This window comes from Pseudorca crassidens, chromosome 9 (genome assembly GCF_039906515.1).
Source record: "Pseudorca crassidens isolate mPseCra1 chromosome 9, mPseCra1.hap1, whole genome shotgun sequence".
In the NCBI taxonomy this organism is placed as follows: domain Eukaryota; kingdom Metazoa; phylum Chordata; class Mammalia; order Artiodactyla; family Delphinidae; genus Pseudorca; species Pseudorca crassidens.
Window position 1 is genome coordinate 54,836,639 of NC_090304.1, and position 27,140 is coordinate 54,863,778.

The 27,140-nt window shown below is 43.5% G+C and overlaps 1 protein-coding gene across 4 annotated transcripts in view; it reads left to right on the forward strand.

Annotated features, from left to right (window-relative positions):
* Nucleotides 1–32: 32 nt before the first annotated feature.
* GVQW3 (GVQW motif containing 3) overlaps nt 33–27,140 on the forward strand; it is a 30,270-nt gene continuing 3,162 nt past the window's right edge. The window contains exons 1-6 of one of the 4 annotated variants that reach the window (XM_067750417.1): nt 166–1,435; nt 1,546–1,691; nt 3,316–3,424; nt 14,237–14,351; nt 15,723–15,798; nt 16,026–16,172. In XM_067750417.1, coding sequence (XP_067606518.1) covers nt 607–1,236 — 630 coding nt within the window. In that variant the 5' untranslated portion in view covers nt 166–606 and the 3' untranslated portion in view covers nt 1,237–1,435; nt 1,546–1,691; nt 3,316–3,424; ... (1 more) ...; nt 15,723–15,798; nt 16,026–16,172. The other 3 variants (XR_010946198.1, XM_067750418.1, XM_067750419.1) reach the window with 3 other exon arrangements.

A 27,140-nucleotide genomic window follows, 5' to 3' on the forward strand; every position in this document is an offset into this window, starting at 1 on the left:
GAAGCGCGCCTGCTCGGGCGTGGCGAGGCGGAGGCGGAGGCGGGGCCTGGCCCAGGCTGCCGCAGTGCGCCTGCGCACGGCCTACCCCGAGAGTGGAGGGAATGGCGCGTGCGGGCGTGTCTCCCGGCCTCTAGAGCCTCGGATTCCGGGGCAGCTCCGGTAGGTTTCGCGTGCGCGGGTTTCTGCAGGTCTGGGGCGAGCTTGCACGTTGCATCACCGGTGCATCGCTTCTTGCTTGCTTAAATTAACACCACATAGGCTTTTATTGCGGAAATCGCCATAGACTCTTAAGGGCCGCGGAACGGGACGGCCTCAGTAACTGGTTTTCACACCCCCAGCAGATCTCCGTGCCGCGGAGTTGGACGCAGACGTGGGTTCTAGGAGCTTTCATTTTCCCCAGCTTTGCAGCTACTCTTTGGCCCCGTTAGCTTCTAGATTGGAAGCCGAGGGTCTGAAACTCAGAAAAGCAATTACTCTTCCCTGATGAGTCTTCAGAGGAGCAAGAATAGCGACATGATTCCACCTGCAGCCCTATAGAGATTGGTCCCTCTGTCTTCCCCTCACACTCGTGGCATTTTAACGTTCCTGTGTTATTTGAGTGCCAAAATGAGTGACCGATATCTAGAACAAAGGATTAGTATCAAATTCTGCGTGAAATTGAACAAGTCTGCAAGTGAAACTCACCATCTTTTAAAAGAAGCTTATGGGGATGAAGTCATGTCAAGGGCCAGAGTTTTCGACTGGCATAAAAGGTTTAAAGAAGGGCGGGAAGACATTCGAGATGATGCCCGAAGTGGTCGTCCAGTCACCCACCGGACAGATGAAAATATCCAGAAGGTCAAGGACTTGGTTTGTTCGAATAGGCAGTTAACTGTGAGGATGATGGCTGAAGAGTTAAATTTAGATAAAGAAACCGTTAGGCTCATTCTGAAAGAAAACTTGAATATGAGGAAGGTATCTGCAAAAGTTATATCGGGTATTTTGAAGAATGAGCCTAAACCTCGAAAACTTGACTTTCGGTCTGATCATTCAAAGGAAACTAGGAAAAATAGCTCATGTGTGAGGGAAAAAGTAACAAATTCTGAACCATGGAGTCATCTCCAGTGCGAAGCCGGTGGGGAAATGCCTCTGCCTGTATCCCATCCCAAAATCCCTCCTGCCAGCCAGCTGCTGCAGACTTCATCTTCAACAAGCCTTCCCAGCAGGGCGGCTCAGGATTGGTTCACACCGTGGTGAAAGGAATCTGGGGTAGCTGAACCCAAACTAGAAAGCTGCCTCAAGGTTAGGCACCTTCATTTGCCGCTCATCTATTTTCAGCTTCTTTACGACTCCTCTCTACATGTCATGGCCCTGCAACTTACTCTTTGCTGGACTCTTGGGCCATCTTCCTTGCTGTTCTCCACAACTTTGAAGAACTTCTGGCTGTTGGCTTCTGGTACTTGCTTGTGCTTGATTTTTCTTTTTTCTTTTTTTTTTCCTTACCAAGTTTTTTCTTCACTGTCCAGACCTTAGCTTGTTGTGACTGTCGTCTTCCTTTGTTCTCAGTATTCTGCCTCAGGGGATCATACGAATGAAAAGTGGGAGCAGGACCTCTTGGAGTCTCTCTCTCTGTGCCCAGGGAGGCATACTCTGCTGGGAGGACCCCAAAAGAAGGCCTACAGTTCCAGCCTGCTTCACAGTCAGGGCCTGAGGTATGGTACAGGAGGCAGTGGCATACTGACATAGTGAGCAATGCTAAGGGCCGATCCCTCCCAAATGACTCAGTGGGAGCCCCTCAGAACTCAGGGGTTGGCCACCCATCCTGACCTTCTCACAGACCTACCCCTCACAGAAGTGCTGGGTTTGTTTCATTCTAGTCTTGTGCTTTGGAACCCCGCCCCCCCCCTCATTTGGGTGTATCCCCTCTGATGGAGGAGGAGGATCTGGTCCTGGAAAATAGAAACCAGGGCACTAAGGTCCAGGCTGTGATATGTGAGGAGGAAGACAAGGTGACACTCTAGACCTTGAATTAAGGGAGTCTGCTGCCTACGTGCTGATTCCCACACCGCAGCCTGTTTCTAGTAACTAATATCAACCTTGTCGGGTTTTTTTTTTTTTTTTTGAGCACCTTCAGTGTTTAGAACACTGCTGAGCATTCACAGTGTGATATTATGAAATAAGGTCACCAAGGGCTGGGTGGACTCCATGGATGAGGTAGTTCCTGGACTGGATCCGTAAGGAAGGATGGGACAAGGAGGCTAGGAAATGAGGGCATGCTTCCCAGGCGGGTAGAACAGCATGAGGCTCCGAACCTCCGTCAGTAGGACAATGAGGGCACTATTAGCTGAAATAGCAAAGTCCAAAGAGGAAGATAATGGTGTTATACAGAAGATAAATAATTTGGGATGACTTGCTTCCTCTCTCCGCCCCCAACTCTATGCTAGTAGTTTATAAATTGCTTCCCCTGAGTCTGTGGATAGGTTTATATAATAGCCTACTTATTTGATTGGGTTTTTTAAGTTTCTCATCAAACCTTCAAAAAAGCAGTCTTTCCTAGTTGAGACTCCTTTATCTCTTTCTGGCTCTCTGCCAGGATTTATGGAATGGAACGTTTCCCAATTGGGTTCCAAGTAATACCACATAGACTGGAAACATCTCAGAATGGCTGGTGGAGGAGTGTGTGTGTGTGTGTGTGTGTGTGTGTGTGTGTGTGTGTTGGGTGGGGGGAATGGTTAGTAACAGCATTTCACAGGATTGGCCAATGTCTATGTTTTAACCCAAGGATTCTTACATTCCTATTATTTAACTGGTAAGTTAGTAAACAGTATTGGTTGATAGTAGAGGCCCAACATTTATTCAACACAGCTGTTTTTAGTTCTTTTCACTATCACCTTCGAAAAATTACAAGTTTCCCGCTAATACCTGTCAGCTTTGAGGCACTCTGAAACTTAGACCTTATCTCACAAATAAAAGATATTGTTCAGGAAAGCTCTCAAACCAGGCAACAGCTCACAGACATCTGCATACTTAGCAATTTCTAGACATTCCATCTCAGGACCATTACATCTTCCTACATCGGATAAGGCCCTGGGCTCCCCATAAGGCCTTTGCGACAGGGACACTGCACTTCTGGAAGAAAGCCGCCACAGCTGGCCACTTGGTGACTGAACCAATATTAATCCTTGCTCAGCCCAGGGGGTAATTGTTGCAGAATTGTATGCCCCTATGCCTAGGCCAGGTTCCCACAACCGTACCTACAGGCATTATTTCCAATCTGTGATAACACAGAGGTCCTGAGAGAACTTATTTCTGGATTTATCCCTGCCCTGTAAACAGGGCTGGAGTGACCCTGCCAAAGGTGCTGGACCAAGACCATGTTGGAGAGTAGAATACTGGAAGCCATGTTGTCCCAGACAGGGTTTGGACGCAAAGCAACCAGAAGCAGGTAATCAGGAGGGTGAATTCAAATTGTTACAAGTAGCTGTAATGAAAAGGACTTACCTTATTACCTTAGATCATGTCCTGGGCGGTAGTCAGGTTGAACTGCACTACCTGAACCCATTGCCCATTTGCACGGCTTCTCAGAAAATATTCAGTAAGATGATAATAAACCCTAGGAAGCCTCAAGTTTGGAGGGAAGTAAAAATATTCACGCAGAGCAAACCTTTCACACATGGCTGCTCAGTATCTCTACACACCAGTTTAGAGCATAATCTCAAAAGACTGTCCTCAGACAAGAGAGTTCTCATGTAACAGTACCCCTTATCTGTCCACCTGCCGAATCTGTTTTATTTCTGACATGAATTTTGCCCGGCCTGCACCTTGCTGCCTAGGCCTCTTGAGCTTTTTGATCCTATAATCTCAGGGTTCCACCCATCATGCCCTAGGCCCTTGTCCTTGACTTTTCTCAGATATCACTCAGTTTATTCTCCAGTTTGCTCTTGCTCTTCTGTTTCCCTGGGCTTTGTTTTCTGGTTCTGGACCGCACCCTCCAATAGCTGCTTTTGGCCACTTTGGTATGCTTGCCTTGAATTCCCCTTTTGGTCATGGTTTTCCACTCAACTGCAACTTTTCTCTCTTCTGATTTTTAGATCCCTCTTCCAGCTCCCCACTTCAGCCCTATAGTCTTTTGTTTTGTTTGTTTTGTGGGGGGGTTTTTTGGCAGTGCCGCGCAGCTTGTGGGATCTTAGTTCCCCAACTAGGGACTGAACCCAGGCCTTCAGCAGTGAGAGCACAGAGCCCTAACCACTGGACCGCCAGGGAATTCCCAGCCCTATAGTCTTGAGTAAAGAAATTGCTCCATCCCTGGCCCCAGATTGCCTTCATATATAAGGGGCACACTGGGAAGGAACAAAAAAGCTCCCTCTCACCCTTAGCCACCAGGGGTTCCACTCCCCAGAGGCAACCAGTATTACCAGTTTCTTGAGGCAATTTGGTTACCTCTAGTACTCAGGAGTTATGAAAGTTTTTCATAGATATAATATGCAAATCGCACTCTCCCAGCAACTGTATTTTCCCTGGCAGGAGAAGCTCCATCTAACCATAAGAGATGAAGCCTGGCTCTCTGTAGGATGTCAGGAAGAGAGCTGGCCATCTGCAAACCTTGACCATAATTCTCAAGCTAAACACACAGTCAAGGAATCTCTCTGGGTTTCAGGCTGACCTTCCCCTTCCCCATTCTGGTTCAAAATCCACATGGAATGTTATACACTACAGCTGGAAGTCTGGGAGGAATAAACACTTTCCAGGGCAGATCATTTCATCATTGAGTTTATCCAGTCCGTTCTCCACCCATCATCCCACCTTCCACCTGTCCCACTGGTAATGATCAAAAACAGAAAGAATAAAGTATTCACCAATCTTTGATTTCGAAAAACGTGGGTAGTTCTGCAGTCTTCTGAATTCTGCCCCTGGCTCTGAGTTCTCACTGAAATGTTATTGTTTGGGAAGAATGTGTACATGGGGCCTGCTTTCCAGAGTCTTCCTTTCAGATCCATTTCTTAGAGTTCAGACTTTGGAGGTGCCCGGATAAATCTGGATGCTAAATGACTTGAGGATATCTAGTACAGGAGTGGGGTACTATTGGGAACTGTCGCTGTATCACATCTGCTGATCAGCCAGCCTGCCGTTTACAGACCTCATTGCCAGCAAGTCTCACTAGGCTCCTTGGGATTGGTCACCAGGGTCCTATGTGGCTCAATAAGAGTCTTCTTTGCTGCTGGGATTGTATATGTAACCCTGTGTTCTCTAACTCCTTAGTTGGATCAGACCCCTCAGATTCTGCCAGGCTTTGACATCCTATTTGAGGCAACACTCATATTTATCTTCTCGAGTCTCTGTCTTATCAGATCCTTGCAAATACTGTCCCAGTTGCATCACCCTTCTCCCAGTATTAATATCCAGAAACAAAAAATCTGTAGTGGGAAACTTCAGTACTTCTTAGGTCCCACTTGCATTTAGTGAAGAGGTCAGCAAACTTCTTCTGTAAAGGAAATGTCTTAGGCTGTGTGGGCCATACAGTGGCTATTGTAATTTCTCAACATTTTAATGCAAAACCAGACATAGCTAATATGGAAACAGATGAGCATGGCTGTGTCCTAATGAGACTTCATTTATGGATACGGGGATTTAAATTTCATATAGTTTTCACATGTCACAAAATATTTTTTTCAAACCACTGAGAATATTAAAAAAATTCTTAGCTTGCGGTAAGTTCATAGAAAACCAGATGGTGGGCCAGATTTGGTCCATGGGCCATAGTTTGCTGACCCCTGGTCTAATGTATATAAAATGTGTGTATAAAAATGACAGATGATTGATCCATCAGTAACATTGTTAATGCCAAACTGATCTGGCAATGTCTGACAATTTACTACTATAGAAATTGTGGAATATTGAAGGTAGTCTTTATGGTGCCAGGAGCGTGAACTAGAGCTGAATGATTGACTGTATTACCTTGACCATATTCTGATTCACAAAATAAGTTTTGTGCTGTTCTCGGCTAAAAATTATAGTACACAAACTACCTATATTTTGCCCTTGTAATATTTCCAAAAAAAATTGGCAATACTGAAAATGGTGCCAAGTTACAACCAGTGATAACAGAATGAACTGAAGGTAATTCCAAAATTGCCTTGACCATGAGCAGCATTTGAATAAGTTTGTTATCATCTATGAAAGGGACTACTATGGAGGTGACAAAACTCATTGAATTATATTTTTTTGCATGCTTGTAAAAAAATTATATATATATATATTGGCAACTGGTACCAAGCTATGTTCTTTTAGATATGTTTACTTGTTTTTCTCCTAAAGAGTGCCATATTGTGTCACCTTCACTTAAACTGATTTTCCAAAGTTGAAATAGAATCTCAGAATTGAACAGACCTTTGCAAGGATGTTTAATCCAGCCAGTTATGTTTCCTTTGAATCCAGGAGTGGCTAAATCCTACAGCTGCTGAAAAACTGCATCTGAAAGGAGATTCTGTGTTAATTCAGCAAATTTTTATCGAGTGGCTCTATGTGCCAGGCACTGTCCTATGTGCTAGGGTACAGCAACAGACAAAGCAGACACAAGCCTTAGATTTGAGTCTGAAATATAATTATATTGCTGTTCACTCTTGCAAAACTTCTGTTCCATGTGCTCACACTAACTCATTGTTAATTGCATACCTGGAAAAAGGTATGACGTTTGCCACAGGCCTCTCTGCTGTGGTCATGATGCCTCTCCAGCTGCATTAATAATTTAAGGACTATATGTTCCACTTAAATTTTATTATTCTTTAGACCAATCTGTATTGGTAGAAAAACACGCTGGCAATGTTGGAAGTGTAAATTGGCAACAGCTTTCTGAAAAGCAATTTGGCAGTATCTATCAGGAGCTTTAAAAATGTTTATAACTTCTGATCCTCTAATTTTACTTCTGGGAATCTGTCCTAAAGAAATAGTCTGGGGCTTCCCTGGTGGCGCAGTGGTTGAGAGTCCGCCTGCCGATGCAGGGGACACGGGTTTGTGCCCCGGTCCGGGAAGATCCCACATGCCGCGGAGCGGCTGGGCCCGTGAGCCATGGCCGCTGAGCCTGCGCGTCCGGAGCCTGTGCTCCACAACGGGAGAGGCCACAACAGTGAGAGGCCCGCGTACCGCAAAAAAAAAAAAAGAAAAAGAAATGGTCTGAAATGTGGGCAGAGTTTATGCTTTAACAATCCAGAAGTCCAACAGTAGAAAATTGGTTAAGTAAATTACACTATGATGATATAGTAGACTATTATGCAGTCATTATAATTAATGTTTGTGAAGTGTTAAAACAGCATGGCAAAATACTTATAAGTGAAAAGAGTGACATACAAAATTATATACATAAATCCAAAAATATTTTTCTAAAATATTAATACTTTTATTATCAGAATAAAACAATAGCACCAAAAGTTGGCAATGGAGAGAATGGGGCCAAACCATTAGTTTGGTCCAGGAACAATTAACTGGCTGGGTCCACATGGAGACTGTATGATACTATTGTATTGGTAGCAGGAGTGGGACAGAAGGGAAAGGGGCCTTCCCCGAAGGAGAAGGGGACCAGAATCCCTACAAAAATCCTGAGTGATATGAGAAGACACCACAAACGGCATGTTCCTGTTATGTGGTCCTAGGGAGGTAAAGGAGCACATATGGATCAAATATATTCTGACAAATGGAAAGGATTTGAAGTATTCTCCTGGGTAAAATTAACCTCATTCTTCCATTCTCTCATACAAAATGAATATTCTTGAGATGGATTTTATTACAACTGATTCTCTGAAGAATCCTTGAGCTTCCCATATAATTTCTTTAGGATAGGAATGGCTTTTGATGTGCCGAGTCTACCTCTTCCCATGCTGGGACACTCAACACGGATGTACATGGGAGTATTTGATATTCCACACTGAGAATACCACATGAATATCAATAGTCATCTTAATGATGTAACTTAGGAAACTCGAAAGTTTGCAAATGTTTTTGTTGGTGTCCAGAATTACTGTGCTTTTATTTATATCTGAAGAGTAATTATTCACAGGATTTTCAGGTATGAAATGATGTAGATAATTCCTGTCTATCCATAGATGAAATTGTTCTGTTGGGAAAATGTGTCTTTCATTGTTATTTTAGCAAAATGTTTACCATTAAAATGCCAAATATATCTCCTCGGTGAAATTTCAGATTTTCAAATGAGTACCCAAAGTAAATACATGTTTTATAGGCATCTAGGCTACAGATTTGTCAAGCTGGAAAAGTTTTTCAAGGTCTAAGTCTCTTGGTCTATAGAAAGAACAAAGGAGTGAGACTGGGGTTTGTCCTGCTCCTTAACAAGCCATGGGACTTTGGGCAGTTCATTTGCACCACTGGAGCACTTCAGGTTACTCATCCATAAAAGGAGAATAATAAAACCTGTCTCATGGAGATGTTCACTTTGTTCATTCAACAAATATTTATTGATTGTTTATATGTATCTGACCCTGCTGTAGACACTGAGGATACAGCAGTGAACAAGACAAAAAAAATGTTTCTTCTTATGAGCTTACATTTAAGTGGGGGAGACAGACAAGAAATAAGATAAATGAGTGAAAATATAGTATGTTAGATAGTTATTGTTAGATGTGAGGCTTACATTAAAATAATGTATATGGGGTGCCCAGCACAATATCTGGCATGTAGTAAGTACTCAACAGAGAGTAATTTCCTTTGCTTCTTCAGTCTTCCGAACAGTTCCTGAATTAGTCTACAGCATGGTAGTAATCAGCGGAAGGCCTGACCCATTGCCTTCTACCTCTTTCAAGTTAATACGGCCTAAACCTATTTTGCTTAAGAAGACAAAAGAATGCTTACAGATGTGCTTTGTACTTCCTATATGGCAGATTAATCAAGGTGGTGCCTAAACACTGTTGATAAATGGCCTTTTCTGAAGCCAGTTGGCAGGGGTCCTTGCTTGGAGCTAGACGGCATTTGACCACAAAGACAAATGCATTGTTTCTTTGCTGTTTAAGCAAAATGAACTAGGAAACTGTACTAGCTGTTTCTCTTAAAAGATGTGTGACCTTTGTTCTGTTCCAAACATCGGAGAACTGGACAAAATTTACATTATTTATGGGAAACCAGGGCATTGACTAAAAGCCTGGAAAAAAAGGGTTTAATACTTGTGGTTTCTATATATTTTTGCCCATTGTAGAAAATTTGGGAAGTTCAGAAATGTTTAAAGAAGTAGCCAAAAGTTCACCCCTAGGATTCAGTTATTGCACCAGACCCATCTCTCTGCCTCAGCTTGCTCCTTCAAAAACATCCAGTGAATAGTCATTTACTGAATTCCTTCTTTAGGCCTGGGCCTGTACTAGGCATAGAGGGTATAGCCCTTGCCCTTAGGCAGTACCGGCCTTGTGGGGGTAGGGAAAGGGCCAGAGGTGGAGAGACCACTGGGAATGGGCACCTACCTTAGACTGTCAGTCTCTCCCAGAGCACAGCTCTAAGGAACAAGCTTTTGTAAAGAATTTGGAACAAAAGTTGTTATCATCACAGTTAGGGTGATTGTAGGAATGAGAAAGTGGAGTATAAAGAGGCAAAACACACAAAGCATTGGTAAAGCATTGGTAACTGGCCTGCTGGCCTTGCCATCCCCGGCTCCTCTTATGTAAAAGGGCCCTCAGTTCTGTCCTGCAGTATCACCTTTCAGAAGAAACTAGACATTAGGCTGTGAGCCAGTACCCCTGTATCTTGCTTTAAGAATCTAATAAGTGAAAATTCAGAGGTACAACCCAGATTAGATGAGGAAATTGGCCCAGGGAGATTGAGTGAATTTTCTCTAATCACACATCTAGTTGGTGGCAGAGCCAGGATAATAATGAAGGACCTTGAATTTCTCTTGGTCCAGTGAGGTTTTTTTCCATTACTCCATTGGTAATAATATCCTTTACTAAAGTGTACATTCTTAAGATAACTTTAAAATAATTGTCACCCTTGCATTTGATAAATATGATTTACCAACAACTGATTTACATGCAGTTTGTGGGGAACATATTTATGACAGAGAAGGTGGTGCAAAGGTTTTTCCAAGTTTTCCTGGGGTGTCCAGGCCCCCTGGTCCTTCTCCCAGACTGTGTATTCACAAGTAAATGTTGGCATTCTGTCATTCATTTTTTCCAGATGTTCTTCCCTAGTGTGTTATGTTTTGTGTTTTTAATATTTCTCATATACATTTTTAAAAATCTGGGCACATAAATTCTAATAAAGTTCTCAACTATCTCTTCTATGCTGTCTCAAATTTCCGGGTGTGTTTATATTTATGACACAGTGTCTGAAGGCATGAACGCTATCACATCGTTAGGGCTTATATTCCTAAACCCTAGACTTGCGTTTCTAGATGTTCTGAAAATTCTTTACATTTCACTTGTAAATGCCACTATTCTATGCCATGACATTTCCAGAGTAACATATATTTCAAACAGGAAAACAGAGGAAGCCCAAAGAAAAGGGAAGTAGGTTTCAAATATAAATACAAAAAGAAAAAAAATCATTAAAAAATAGTAGAATACATAAGATGGGGGGGAGTGTAAATTCTAGTTTCACGTCCCCTGAGAACAGAATGTCCTGCAGACCCACTTTAGGGACTGGCAGTTTCCACTACCAACAAAGTAGCCCAATCTTGGCATCATACTTCCTTTGACTCTCACATGCAGTCAAGTCCAGGTCATTCCCCTAACATGTCTTAGCGTCACCTACTGCAACCGGACAGGGTGGTCACCCACCTCTCACATCACTGTCCTGAAGTCCATCCTCTGCACTGCTGCACACGTGCTATTTAGTTTGGAGTTTGCTGAAAACCGGAGGCTTTTTGATGCCAGCGTTTTGAGCCTGCTCAGGTCACACCCGCTGTCTCAAATCCATCCTTGCTGCCATCCACCTAGAAAACTCCTACTCAGCACTCAAGCCTCAGCCTTACCGTTGCTATTCTCTACCCCTCACTTCTTGGCAAAGCAGTGCCCACAGTGTACAATGCCCATTCTTAAGTGAAGGAAACCCTAACACTTAATTGAACTTAATTGTCTGCAGAATGTTTTTCCTCCCCTACCAACCCATGAACTTGAAAGCCAAGATCACATCTGATTTCTCTGTATTGCCTGCATCCGGAATAAAGCTTCCCTGGAGCTGTTCAATAAATGTCTGATAGATGAATGAAAGAATAGACTTATGGAAATTGCTTCTTTAAATTTCTGATTAAACTCACCATTTTAGCCATTTTAAAGTGTACATTTCAGTGGCATTTAGCACATTCACAGTGTTGTGCAATCATCACCGCTATCTAGTTCCAGAACACTCCAAAAGGAAACGTTGTATCCATTGAACAGTCACTCCCCATTCACCCCCTTTCCCCTAGCCCCTGGCAACCACTAATCAACTTCCTGTCTCTGTGGATTGGCCTGTTCTGGACATTTCAAATAAATGGAGTCATGCAATATGTGGCCACTGTGTCTGGCTTTGTTCACTTAGCATAATGTTTTCAAGATTCATCCATGTTGTAGCGTGCATCAGAACTTCATTACATTTTAGGGCTGAGTAACAGGCTGTTGTATTGCTATACCACTTCTTGCTTATCTGTTGATGTTTAAATGTCTGATGGATATTTAGGTTGTTTCCATCTTTTGACTCTTATAAATGGTGCTACTATGAACATGTGTGTACAAGTTTTTGTTTAAACACCTGTTTTTCTGTTTTTTTCCTAATAAATTTATTTATTTATTTTTAACTGCCTTGGGTCTTCGTTGCTACATGCGGGCTTTCTCTAGTTGCAACAAGTGGGGGCTACTCTGTTTTTTTTGTTTGTTTGTTTGTTTGTTTGTGTTTTTTTGCGTACGCGGGCCTCTCACTGCTGTGGCCTCTCCCGCTGCGGAGCACAGGCTCCGGACGCGCAGGCTCAGCGGCCATGGCTCACGGGCCCAGCCGCTCCACGGCATGTGGGATCCTCCCAGACCGGGGCACGAACCCGCGTGCCCTGCATCGGCAGGCGGACTCTCAACCACTGCGCCACCAGGGAAGCCCGAATGCATTCTTGTAACCAACATACAGCTGGATTTTTAAAAATCCAATCTGAGAATCTGTCTTTTCTTAAGCGTGTTTACATTTCTTCTACTTATGACCTATTGTGGATATTTTCCCCCTTTGTTTTGTCCTTTGCCATGTGTTTTACTTGCTTTGTTCTCTTACCCTGCCCTCTTTTACTTTGGTTGTTTTCTTTGCTCCCTTTTTTGCCTCACTAGTGATTTGGAAGTTATACATTCTAATTATATTCCTTCAGTGGGTGTTCTTATGTTATCAATGTGCATGCTCAACCTAACATTGTTAAGTTAATCACTATCTTTAGCACACTGTGAAAATTTCAGGAACTTTAGAGTTCTTTAATTCTGTTCTCCACCCCCTCTATCTTCCACTTAATTTGGTTTTTAGTATTTTAGTTCCAACTGACTTTTAACCACTCACCCCCCCTCCATTAGATGTTTTAACAACCAGAATTTATTTATATTTACAAACATGCATACCAATTTCTCTGCCTACCTTTTAGTCCTTTCTTTTTATTGAAATATAGTTTGTGTACAATAAAATTCATCATTTTAAAGATACAATTCAATAGTTTTTAGCATATTCACAAAATTGTGCAACCATCACCACTATCTAATTTTAGAACATTTTCATTATCCCCAAAAGAAATCTCCCCATTCCTCCTATCCCTAACCCCTGGCAGCCATTAATCTACTTTCTGTCTCCATGGATTTACCTTTTCTGGGTGTTTCATATAAATGGAATCATGTAATATATGGCTTTTTGTGTCTGGCTTCTTTCACTTAGCACAATGTTTTCAATGTTCATCCATGTGGGAACATGTATCAGTCCTTCATTCCTTCTTATGCCTGAATAATATTCCCTTTTATGGATAAACCATATTTTATTTATGTATTCATTAGTTGGTGGACTTTTGAGTTAGCTCCACTTTTTGGTATTATACGTAAGGCTGCTACGTACATTTGTGTACAAGTATTTTTGTGGACATATGTTTTCAGTTCTCTTGGATATATACCTAGCAGTGTAAACCATTATTTCTTATATTCAGTGGTGTTTAGATGTTTAACAACCAGTTCTCATGTAGTAGGAGTAAGGGAGCCCTGACTTGTAGCATTTGTTGAGCTCTGAGGTGCAAATACTCAAGTTACCAATGTGACATCACTGAAATATAGAGAAGGAAAAAGATGCACAGCAGCACACCATTCTATAGTATTTCTACCATATAGATGTGGGAGATAATAACCTCAAGTGCATAGATAATAGAAAAATTGTAGTAAAATAATTAAGAAGTGATGCACTGTGAGGATTTTTTACCTTTATTTTGAAAGTAATTCGTTTAATTGCAAGTTTGTATAATTTAATTTTTAGCAATGACTGTGTTTTACAACCAGTTCTCAAAATTCCTTAAAATTTAACAGTCGCTCTTTGGGCTGATAAGAGCTGACTCTAGCACCTCACTTGCATCCCCCTCCTTACATCTAACTTATTTTTCTAGATTGAATTTTCTTCTTCCTTTTTTAAAAATAATTAATTAAAGAAACAAGTTTTGGCTGAGTTGGGTCTTCACTGCTGTGCACGGACTTTCTCTCATTGCGGTGAGCAGGGGCTACTCTTCGTTGCGGTGTGATTGTGGTGGCTTCCCTTGTTGCGGAGCACAGCCTCTAGGCACGTGGGCTTCAGTAGTTGTGGCACACAGTAGTTGTGGCTCGCGGGCTCCAGAGCACAGGCTCAGTAGTTGTGGCGCACGGGCTTAGTTGCTCCGTGGCATGTGGGATCTTCCTGGACCAGGGCTCGAACCCGTGTCCCCTGCATTGGCAGGTGGATTCTTAACCACTGCACCACCAGGGAAGTCCCCACAGTCTTTATTTATTTATTTATTTATTTATTTATTTATTTATTTATTTATTTATAGTTGAATAGAAAAGAGGTTTAATTTAATTTTTTTATATCTTTATTGGAGTATAATTGCTTTATGATGTTGTGTTAGTTTCTGCTGTATAACAAAGTGAATCAGCTATATGTATACATATATCCACATATCCCCTCCCTCTTGACACTCCCTCCCACCCACAGTCTCTTTTAAATGGTTCTATTTTAACCCTTCTTCTCTCTAGTTTGTTGTGTTGGTTGACTCTCCATTTTGCTCATTTCTTTCCTCATGTGGTTTGATACTTTTCAGGAGCAGCTTCATCAGGGATTGTTTTTTCTAGTGGATTCTGCAAGCCCTGGATTGGTAAACATCCCTGCAGAGCTATTTTGAATTCACTTCAGCCTAAACCTAAGAATTTTAATAGGTCTTACTTCAGCCCTAACCTAAGAATTTTAAGGTCTGGACCAATGTTTCTGTTAATTTATCTCACTAGCTGTCTGCACATACAGGTAGAGTAAATTTAAACCTCCATATGCATTTGGCACCGATTGGGATTTCTGTTTCTCTTGAGTGCCATTTCTTCCCTTCCCAAGGCCTCTTCAGACATCAAGGTTCCTTGAACTTCTCTAACCTTGGGGTAGAGTTTTTCCAGTCTCCTTTTCATGGAAGGGGACAAAGCTTCCAATGTCAGAGCTGTATGCAAGGGGCTCAGTTCCAGCTTTCTCACCTGCCCAGGACTGGAGCCCCATCTCCTACTCCTTAGTGTTCGGTGGAACCCTGGCCTGCAGATCTCAGGAACTATAGCTAAGTGTGAAATCCTTGTGGCAGCTAAGGCACGTCACCTATGACCTGTTCTAGCTTTGAGCTTTTCATTTCTTTTTCATTTTTGATATCTGGGGATTTCTCTTTATTTTTTTCAAATTTGGCAATAAAAATATAACGTCTGTTATAGTTCATCCAGCATCTCTACGTGTCTGTAGCAGGGGGTGGGATGGGAAACCCATCTATATTAGGATAGTTGATCATGTTTCTGGAAGTTCCCAGATCAGAAGGAATCATTCTGTGAGAAAGACATTTATTGTCTTCATTTTTTAGATAAGAAAATGGAAACTCAGAATGGTTGTCCAAATTGCCAAAGCCATAAAACTTTAAATGGGGAAATGGGTTTTGTGTCCAGTCTGTTTGCAAAATCCCATGCAAGATATCTAGGCATCTTAAAGTTGACTTGGTACCTCTGGCTTCTCTCCATTATTAGCCTTTATGGATAATTCACCCCTGGCATTTTGCTGACTTAGACATTCCATTTCTAGGAATCTTAGGGAAATAGTCAAAGATGCAGACAAAGATTTATGTATACAGTTATTTATTTTATTTGTAAGACAGTAAAAAGAAGTAACTGGTCCAAATGTCCCACAATGAGGAAATTGTCAGGTAAACTGTGGTATACTCATTAAATGAAAATAATGCAGCCATTTAAAATGATGTTTTTGAAGAACTGTCAATGACGTGTTTATGTTCACAATGGAATAGATGCTAAAGCCAGACTATAAAACCAGATGCATTGCATAGTCCATTTTTACTTTCTGTATGCTAAAAAAAGACTCAAGATATACTCAAAATGGTGCCAGTGGTTTTATCTGGGTGATGAAATGATAAGTGATTTAAAATTTTCTTCATTATACTTTTATATATACAATTTTTTATCATTATATCTATAAATATTACTTTCATAATTAGAAAAATATGTATGATGAAAATTACTTTTTAAGAAAAAAAGAAATGCGTTTTACTAGAGAGAAGAGATCTGTCCCCAAGGTGCTGATGGTTTGATGAAGGAAATGAGACACATACGCAAATAAATTCATTACAAGGTAATAAGGGCTATAATGGAGGGAAGGATTAGCTCTACCTGGAGTTGAAGTTGGGTGAAAAGAGGTAACATTTGTGCAGGGTCTTGAAGGATGAACAGGAGTTCTCTAGGGCTTTGTAAATTGTTAAGCACTATATAAGTGTAAGTTAGTTTTTGGCCTTTATTATGACTGTCAAAGCTTACCTCATATAAAGCTCTCTTTCTTGTCTCTTTCTCATGCTCCCTGAGGCCCAGGATCCCTGGGACAGGAAGCAGCGGCAGTTAAACAGTCACACATCAGTGCTCCAGCAAGTGAACTGAGGTGCATCCAACTAAGGAGCAGATCCAGGACCAGAGGACATAAAATTACCTGGGAGCAGGGCCAGGAAGGTGCTGGTGGGTAAACAAGTTCCCCCTTATTTGCCATCCTGTGGAAAGGCTGCCTTTGCTTGGGGCCTCCACCCTGAGTTATAGGGCCATCTCCACCTGGGGGATGGTAAAAACTGAGAACAAGCATCACATATCAGTCCGTGATTTACACTGGCAGGAAATGGTGTGTCAGATGTCCTTATAGCCTCCAGACAGAGTGGAGTAGAAAGGAGGAGTGTGAGTGAGGAGACCCGGAAGGTTGGCAAGAGCTGATTTGTTTGGGAGAAAGTCTTAGAAGCTCAAGGTTGGAAGAGATTGAAAAGTTATCTTACTTAGTCCTCCTGATCCCCTCCCAACATCCCCATCACATTGTCATCCTTCTTGGCCTTCAGGGAGCAGCTCAGAGGCCACCTCTTCTGTTATCTCCCACCTCAATTCCTCCAGCCTATGCCTTAGGTATTCCTTGTTGTTCAATTTTATGAGAAAAAAATTCAATGCCCGCTGTGCACCAGGCTGTGTGCTTATGGTTCTTTGATTGCAGTAGGCCCTCCTGTGCCTCCTGTTGTTTATTTATTTATTCAGGCAACAAACATGTATTGAACACTTACACTATGCTAGGCAGTGTTCTAGACATTGTGATAGAGTGGAGAGAAAGACAGCCAAGATCTTGTGTTCTCTTGGACCTGTCATTCTAGTCAGGGAGACATAAAATAAACAAAGGAATGAATAAGAAAATACCAGGTTGGGCTTCCCTAGTGGCGCTGTGGTTGAGAGTCCGCCTGCCGATGCAGGGGACACGGGTTCGTGCCCCGGTCCAGGAAGATCCCACATGCCGCGGAGCAGCTAGGCCCGTGAAGCCATGGCCGCTGAGCCTGCACGTCCGGAGCCTGTGCGCTGCAACGGGAGAGGCCACAACAGTGAGAGGCCCGCGTACCGCAAAAAAAAAAAAAAAAAAGAAAATACCAGGTTATAAATGTCAAGAAGTCCCCTTTGGGGAAATTTAGGGGAAGAACTTTCCATACAAAGAAAGCAGCTAACTCCAAAATCTCAGGGGATAACCACTGCTTCTTCTAGAAACAAAAAGAACACTGTGGTATTGCGCATGGAATACCCTTTTGTGCTTTATCTACAAACAAAAATCTTCTCATTTTTTAGGACTTAGCTCAAGCATCACCTCTTCAGGCAAATCTATCCTATTTATTTTCCCTGAGTAAAAGTGACCACTGTCTCCTTTCCTCCCCACTGGCTCAGAGCAGACTTCTGTCAGCACACATGTAACGACTTGCCATTCTTACCATACTATAGCATTGCTACTCCCTAGTGGATCTCAGTCTTGTCAATGGCAGAACTTCCTGTCTAAATCCCTAATGCCCATCACAGAGCCTGGCACAGAGTCTGTAATTGGTAAACATTTGTTCCTTGAATACATGAACTGTCATATAGCACTTTCTCAGAACCTCCCTGGTACCGCTTATTCAGAATTAGCAACCGTTTACTGGTCGGTGCCAGGTCCTGCACTGTGTTCTTTCAACTCTGCTACCTCTTATAAGCCTCATGGCAGCCAGGTGCAATGTTATTATCCTATCCTGTAGTTAAAACTCAGAGGATCGGAGTGACTTCCATGGTGACTCAGAAATAAGAATCAGGGCTGAGATTTGAACCCAAGTCCTCTTGATGGCAAATCTCAATGCTTCATTTTCTGTGATGCACCCATCATGCATCAGTTCATTTGTGTACCCATCCTCTCCTTTCTCCTAGATAACCTTTTCCCTTAGGGAAGGATCTGTACTTGACACCATTCCATTCTGTATTCTCCATGACACCAGAACAGTGCTATGTATTTAGGACACACTCAACACAAATCTCTAAGGATGGAAAAGAAAGAATGAATGTGTAAATGAATACTTCACCCAAAACGGATCAACGACTGATATCAGTTCATAGGACGGTGATGCGCTGGAGGAAGAGATGTTTCTGAGGGGAGGGACCTTCCCAGATACCTCTGCGCCCATCTGGGAAAGCTGAGGGTACCATCTCCATGCTACAGCACTCATTCCTTAGAAATCACACCTTTCACTCAGTTGTACATCTCAGCAGGAAGCCAGGGGCACAAAGGGGAACATGCATGGCTTCCAATGAGTTGGGAAAATGAGGTTAGGTTTCGATTCAGATAGTTAATTTTTGTTTTCTGGGTCTGCACGGTCAATAAATTTTCAACGAGCAGTGATTCTGTTCCTCATCTTTCATTGCTTTATGGGACTTCAGGGAATGAAAGCATAATATCCTGCTTTCCCATAAGTTCTCTGGCCGCTAGCCTGGCACCAATTAAAGACATGTCCATGCAATTAATCAAAACCAATTTGGAAGCTCTCTGGCACTGCTCCTCTGACGTGCTGCCTGCTCCACATACAGTAGTTCCTCAGCTGCAGCGATGGAGCCAGGCATATAGGAGCTTTTGATGAACTGGTCGTGCCAGCCCCAAGTGTTAACTGTGTCATCTGACATGACTAATGAGGCTCCCAACTTGATCTGTGTGAGCGGAGCAGTCCTGCTGTCTGGAGGAAGCTCGGTTTCCAAAGCCAGCCTGGGAAGAGGCTGCAACGTGCAGGGTACACACTCCATCATGTCAGCTAGAGTCCTGGAGGCCTCTAGTGTTGGAGCTGAGAGTCGTCCATGGGGAGGGTGATGGAAACTGTGGGCCAGGCTCTGTGCTGGGCGCTGGTGGGAATGTGACCCGACTTAAACTTCTAGCTCAGCCTCCTCGTTTTATAGACATGGAAGCCAAGAGCCAGCAAAAGTGAGGCGCCTGCCAAAGGCCTGAGCTGTGGGGAGAGAAATAAAGGAGAAGGCATGGATCCTACCTTTGAGGAGCTAAACCCCTAGATGAGCAAACAAACATGTGTGAGGATAACAAGTGGGGTCTGATGCAGGTACACCTCCTCAAGGGTTAAACTGTTGGTTTCCTTCCTTCATTCTGCAAACATTTATCAAGAGGAAGAGTCTGTGTTTTTGTCGCCTCTGCAATCCCAAGAGCGTGTGATTTGAAGTCAACAGGTCTGGGTCTGAGTCCCAGCTCTCCTTTGAGTTGATGTAATCTTGAGCAAATCACTTCATTTTTCTGAGCCTTGGGTTCCTCAGCTATAACACTGGGACAAGCCAAATATTGCCTACCCAGCCTACATCCTACAGTCCTTGTGAGACCCAGCAGAGTTAATGGGTGTAAAAGTATAAGAGTCCCTGCACACGTTAGTTATTATTCATATTACTACCCTCTCCAAGGACCCCTGGCTGAAATCTCTGCAATATGGATCCGCAGATAGCTTTAACTCTCTTCCTCTTCCAGCCCCTTTCAAAATGCACAGGAAAGAAAGGGATATAAAACCAATTGATCATCTGCCCACAATCTCAACAGCTTTCCCAGAGAATCCATGACACAGGAAGACAAAGAACTCAGCCCTTGTAATTTAATGTCATTCCACACTTTGATTGAGCACCTACCATATAGCAGGCGTTGGCCACGCTGTGTGGGGAATCAGAGTTGGATAAGACATGCTCCTTGGCCACATTGAGAAGCTCGCCATTCAGTGGGAGAAACAGACATGGACACAAATAACTATAACATACTGCAGAAAAATACAATTGCCATAGGAAAGATACAAATCAAGTTCTGTGTGAGTCAGAGGAGGGAATGATTCATTCCCCAAAAGGAGATCGGGAAAAGTTTCATCAAGGACGTGGTATTAAAGGATAAGCAGGGTTTAGCTCTGTCAGGAAGCACCAGAAAGGGTGCTCTAGACTGAAGGAACAGCGTGGGCAAGTGCATGAAATCATGATAGGAATGGTGATCTAGAGGACAGAGTAAAACTGAGTGAGATAGGGAGTGTGAGCATGAACAAAAGAAGACTCGCTGGGCCCCAGCTCTGAAACCCAAGCATGGATGTTGCTATTTCACTGTTCTCTTTGCTGGCTGAGGTTACCTTGGCCTCTGTCCCTCAATCAGAGAGAATCCTGTACTGGCTCTTCCTCCAGCAAGGCCAAACTCAAGCCCCAGGTGGGAGAGCCAACAACAAAAATGAATGGGGAACAGCAACGACCATCAGATACAAAGTGGCCTGGACTGGGAAGCTCTGGTCACAACCATACATCCCTGGCCCAGGTGAGAAGGTCACATAGATGCAGCCATGACACCAACATCTGAAGCATGATGGCAAGGACCTGAGGCCTCTTGGCATGGGTCACACACTACATTTCTCTCCTTTCCTCCTTTGTTCAGAAGAAGCCAACTTCTTCTTTATGTGTGTTGCTGTCAGAATGGTTTTGGAAGGCCAGGAGCTGCAGCTGGGCTCCAGGCATGGCCATGGGCCACCCCAGCGACTCATATTTTCTCCATGTTTCCATTTTTCATTGTAAATTGGTGTTTTTTGTTTTTTAATATTTATTTATTTATTTATTTCTGGCTGCATTGGGTCCCCGTCGCTGCACACAGGCTTTCTCTAGTTGTAGTGAGCGGGGGCTACTCTTCATTGCAGTGCACGGGCTTCTCATTGCGGTGGCTTCTCTTCTTGTGGAGCATGGGCTCTAGGCACATGGGCTTCAGCAGTCGTGGCTCTCAGGCTCTAGAGCACAGGCTCAGTAGCCGTGGTGCACGGGCCCAGCCGCTCTGCAGCATGTGGGACCCTCCCGGACCAGGGCTCGAACCCGCGTCCCCCGCATTAGCAGTCAAACTCCTAACCACTGCGCCACCAGGGAAGCCCCGTAAATTGTTTTTTTATTGTGCACATAATACAGTGATAAGAACAGAAACCTCAAAACTAGGAGAAAGAGATAACCCATTCACACATTATCTGTTTCCATTTCTTTTTGCCCCTTCCTGCTGTTGACTGTGAGCACAATTTTGGGGGGCAGCTTTGATCACTGATACAATTACATATTCTTATTGCTCAGCTTTGTAAGCAATAAGAATATGTCATCATACAGCTTTTTCCATTTTGCTACTTACCGCCAATCTCTGGTGTCCACACAGTCTTGGCCCTGTTACCCCAAGACTGAAGAAAGATGCCAGGGCCATGTAAAAAGGGATGCCCCATAGATAACGTGGTGGTTGTTGACACTTGCCGTCATGGTGCAGAGGAAAGCACTGACTGCTCTGCCATCACATAGACTTGGGGTGGAATCTACATCGAAGCTAGATAGCCCTGGGCAGATCGCTCCATTCCTTTGAGCCTCAGGTCCTTGTCTGTAAAATCGGGTTGGTATTAGTACCACCCTCATAAGATTGCTATTGCTGTGAGGATTAAAAGAGATACCAAAAGGCAAATGCCCCATAATGGTGGCTGCCTTGCCTGTGCTCTTGCTGGGACTGGCCTTGGGTCCACTCTGCTTCCACCCTTCTTCTCCTGCCCACATTGGACCTTCTCCTCTCCCCTGAGCCCAGCAGGCCTCCTGGGTGAGTTCACCTAAATTCTGACAAGCACTCCAGTCTGTGTATTTATTATTATTATTATTATTATTATTATTATTATTTTGGCTGTGTTGGGTCTTCGTTGCTGTGCGCGGGCTTTCTCTAGTTGCGGTGAGTGGGGGCTACTCTTCGTTGTGGTGTGCGGGCTTCTCACTGCGGTGGCTTCTCTTGTTGCGGAGCACAGGCTCTAGACGTGTGGGCTCAGTAGTTGTGGCTCGCAGGCTCTAGAGCACAGGCTCAATAGTTGTAGTGCACGGGCTTAGTTGCTCCGCGGCATGTGGGATCTTCCCGGACCAGGGCTCAAACCCGTATCCGTTGCATTGGCAGGCGGATTCTTAACCACTGTGCCACCAGGGAAGCCCTGTATTTATTATTCATTGGATGAATGTGCCATCTTTTACTTAGGTAGTCTCCTCTGATGGAAATGTTGGTTGTTTTCCAATTTTTTATTGTTTCCAATATTGATGTAATAAGTATCTTAATGTATATTGCTTACTCCATCCTTTAAAAAAAGTATTCCTTAAGAACAATCCCCAGGAAAAGGATCACTAGAACAGAGGTTAGAAACATCTGAACAGCTTCTGATGTATATTTCCAAGTTGATTTTCCAGAAGGTTTGTATCTGTTATTCCGCCACCAGCTCGAGAGAGAGGACCACTTGGACTACATTACAGGCTCTTGGATTCTGGCCACAGACTCTCGTTACTGCTCATTTTTCACCATTTTCTTCCCCAACGTCTTTCTTTCTTTCTCGCCTCCCACACTGCAGCCACACAGGACAACTCAATATCTTCCCTCCAAAATAATGCTTCCATGCTTTTGTGCCTTTGTACTTCCTATTATTTCCCATCACCCTTGCCTGAGAATATCCTTCCCTTAACATACCCTCTCACCACAGAGCTCATCTTTTGTGGAACCGGGAACTTCTATACTATCTTTAAGACCCAGCTCAAATACCCCTTCTTTGTGAACTAGTTCCAATCCTCCTAAGCGGAGTAAGTCACTCTTGCCTTATGTGGTGATTGGAGGGACCCTTGGCATCCAAGTGCTCACCAAGAAACTGTCATCCTCTAATCCCAGCTTACACGCCCAAATCTGTGTGAGTCTCCTCCCTCTCCCCCTCTCTCACTCTTTGCACCAGGCAATTACCAAGTTATGCTAATTCATATCCTAATTATAATTTTGCATCCACTTATCTCTCTCATTGCCATCACCACTGACCATCACCTCTCATCAGGATTCCTGGAATAGTCTCCTAAAAGAAAAAAAAAGTAATATGTACATGGTTCAAAAGTCAAATTTTCTTTAAAGCTTATGATAGAAAACAGTAGATTCTTGTCTCATCTCTCCCACACCAAGCCCTTCTCCTCAGAGACAACTAGACACTTTCAACTCTTCCAGCTGTTTCTTTTGGTATTTACTTCTGTTTTCCAAATAATATAGCTCTACTGTTATTTCTTGATTTTTAAGTTCAGACATTATATATTGACTTTGAACAATGGAAGATTTCTCTAACACCACTTCCCTGCCTATCTTCCAATATAATTATATCACAATTTTGGGTTACATCATTCTGTGGTATTTACATATTATGACCAGGAGTACCATTAAAAATATTTGCCATCTGAGATGCCAGCATTCCCTCCAGGACTGCTATCTCTCGGGGGTGAGGTCTGAGCCTGCTGGGGGAAGGCGGAACATTGAGGAATGGGGGTTGATATGTGGGAGGTGGGGCAGGCTGGCCACTGGCTAGTAGCCGGGTGTCTCTGGATGGTTCCTATGCAGGGCTCCCTGGGCCCCGGTAGGTGTAACAAGCAGTGCTGAGTTAAGCCTTCTGGGGAAACCAAAGGCAGTGCCCAGGAGGGGCTGTAGGCTGCTGACTGACACGGACACTTGACGGATCCAAAGAGATGCTGGCCTTTCCAGCAGGGTCTAGAGCCCCAGTCTGTGCCAGGTATTGTCTCTGTAGTTGTGGATCCTGAGAAGGTTCAAGGAGTTTTAAGATGGGGGACAAGGGCAGCTGGAGCAGTGGCAGTGTGGTACTCAGGGAGCTTGGGGTAACTACTATTGATATTTACTAACCAGTATAGAAAAGTGTCAAAACGTTAACAACTTATAAAGTCTAATCTAACTAATACAGTTCTGTTGACCCTGATTACAGCTATGTAAATATTATTCATAGTCAAGCTGTGCAGGGCTGTGTGATAGCATTTCCATTTTTGCCAAGATTTTTCCTGGAGTTTTTCCAAGAGTTAATAATTGCCTTGTTTTCTTTTGCTTAGTTTCAATATACCCATCACTAATAAATCTTCTCCCAAACTCTTTGGTAGAACAATATGATTACCAAATCCATCAAGTAATTTCTCACTTTCAGCTATATCCCAGGCACTGTGCTAGGCACTGGGAACTCAACTGTGAACAAGAAAGACATGGTCCCTGCTTTCATTGAGTTTAAGTCCAGCAAGGGATCAGATATAAGTAATTACAGTAATTTTAAGTGTCACAATGGGAGAAGTATGGGTTCCTCTTAGAACACATAGCAGAAATACCTCACCCAGCTAGAGAGACAGGAAAGATTTCAGACCTTAAGAATGGATGGAAACTATTCATTTAGACAGTATATATTTACCGAGGGCCTCTTACATGCCGGCCACTGTTCTAAATGCTGAGAACACAGTATCAAACAAGACAGACAAAGCCCCTGCCTTCCTATGGCTTACATTCTAGTGAGAGGAGACATAGTAAACACAGAAGATAATTTTCAATTGAAACAAGGACTATAAAATAAACAGGATGGGCTTCCCTGGTGGTGCAGTGGTTGAGAGTCCGCCTGCCGATGCAGGGGACACATGTTCGTGCCCCAGTCCAGGAGGATCCCACATGCCGCAGAGCGGCTGGGCCCCTGAGCCCCACTGAGCCTGCACGTCCGGAGCCTGTTCTCCGCAGCGGGAGAGGCCACGGCAGTGAGAGGCCCGCGTACCGCAAAAAAAAAAAAAATAAAAAAAATAAAATAAACAGGATGACTTGATGGCTGGGGCAGGAGGTAGGAGAGCTGAGGCTAGTTTAGACAGATTGGCAAGGTCATGGAAAGTCTCTCTGAGGAAGTGATATCGGACCTATATCTGAAGGATGAGAATAGCCAGCTATGTGAAGAGCAAGGGAGAGCGTGTTCCAGGCAGAAGGAACAGTATGTGCAGGATCTGAGGAGGAGCAATATCATAAGGTTTCAGGGCAGAACTGAAAGCAGTGCCATGTAGCTGGAACATAAAGGGCAGGGGGCAGTTGCTAGAGATAAAGGAATGGATGTGAGCTACAGGGTGGGATTCCTGGAGTCTCCTAATAATATTATTATTATTGATAAAACCCCTACTCTGCAGTTATTTGTCTGTTTGCTGTAAGATACATTTCCCCCCATCCTTTGCTCTCTTTAGTACTACAAGAATTATAGGAACTCACAAATTATTTTTTAAGCCTCTCTTGCCAGATGGAAGGTATTGGCAGGAGACCGAAAGGCAGGAGGAAGGAAGAAGGCATCGTTTTGTCCTGCTTTCTGGTGGTGCCCCCAGCAGCGACACCCCTAATAGATCAGTTACCTACTGTGGGCTGGCTTCTCCCAGGGTGGCGGCACCCTCTTCATGTCCCTTTTTCTCTTCTAACCCTCCTAAGCCCTTTCTTCCTTGGTTTACTCCCATATGCTTAACAATTTCCTGTTTTAAATCCCTTTCTGCTTGAAATGATCTGGAGCAGTGCTGTCCCACAGAATGTTCTGTGATGATAGGAATGTCCTAATTGCGCTGACCAGTACAGTATCGACTAGGCGTATGTAGCTACTTGAAATGCGGCTAGTGTGACTGAGGAACTAACTTTTTAATTACTTTTGATTTTAATAATTTAAATGTAAATAACCACATGCGGTTAATGGCTACAGTACTGGACAGCACAGACCTAGAAGGATTTGTTTTTCTGACTGGAAAAACACTGGCTGATACAGTAGTTGATATGGAAAGTGGTTGGGAAACTGACCCTCAGAGATGGGACTCTGGGATTGTTATATGACCTGATTGGGCTTGAATTCAGCTATAAGGTCTTTGTCAGTGGAAAATGGGATACTGGTCAGGGAAGAACCCCAACCTCATGGAAGATGGCAAGCAGTAACAAGACTCCAAGTTGGCTTGCTACACTTCAGAGGTCCCCAAAGTAGACAAGTTCAGTGGATCAGAGAAAGACTGTATTTCACAGCACTGCAAAGAGCAGGAACAACAGCATGGTACAGCTGGTTTCCTTGCCCTCAATTCCCATGGGGCAATGCAATGGGCCCAGATGGCAGCTACACATGCAATGGGGTTGCACTGTCACTGAGGAGCCCTGGACAAGGGCTCAGAACCTTTTACAACAAGCAACCAACAAGCCAGTCTCCTTCCCCAAGGGAGTGAGTGAATAGTTGTACAACAGTCATGCTGTGGTCACCTTGGTCTACTTAATTGCCTTTGAGACTAGTTACAGAAATGACCCAGGGTCCAAGCATGGTTAGGCCTTGCAGTTTGGCACGCTCAACAAGGGTGTACAGTGGGCTTCCCTGGTGGTGCAGTGGTTAAGAATCTGCCTGGCAATGCAGGGGTCACGGGTTCAAGCCCTGGTCCGGGAAGATCCCACATGCCGCGGAGCAACTAAGCCCCGGCACCACAACTACCGAGCCTGCGCTCTATAGCCCGCGAGCCACAGCTACTGAGCCCGCAGGCCTAGAGCCCGTGCTCCACAACAAGAGAAGCCAGTGCAGTGAGAAGCCCGAGCACCGCAACGAAGAGTAGCCCTTGCTCGCCATAACTAGAGAAAGCCCGCACACAGCAATGAAGACCCAACGAAGACCCAACACAGCAAAAAATAAATAAATAAAAAACAAGGATGTACGGGGACCCTTGGGGCCCGTGGTGGACTGCCTCTTCCAGTAATTAGTAATCCATGACATGTAACAGCAAGAGTTACTTAAACTATCACCTGTGAAATTAAACAAAAAAATGAAAAAAAATGATTACCTGTGAATACCTGGGATGAAATGCCTATTCAAGGCCAGTCTTTGGGAGACCAAATTTCTGCTGAAATGACTATTGTGGTGGGAATTGTGACTACAAGGATTTTGAGACAGGTTGGCTGCTTCTGACGGCACCAGAAGGCTTATTGGAAGAAAATCACAAGCTCAGAGTTCTACACTCTCAGTTCTAGGCACATTAAGAGAAATGGAGAGCTTCTACTATGGCTTGAAAATAATTTTTTTACCTATTACAACTTCAGGACTAATATAATTGAAAATCAGACTCAAACTTTGATCCTGTGGCTGCCCAATTATAATGTTAGTGGAAGTCACAGGTTCCCCGGGTTTCTTTGATGAAAGTTAGGGCATGAATGAGAAGGAATGGAATCCTGAGACATGGAATGGAGACATTTGGTTTCATTCAGACAAATAGGAGAATCTAAAATGCCTAAATCCTCCTGAGATCCAGAAAAATAAAAAAGCTTATGGGTCTCTTTTCTATCTA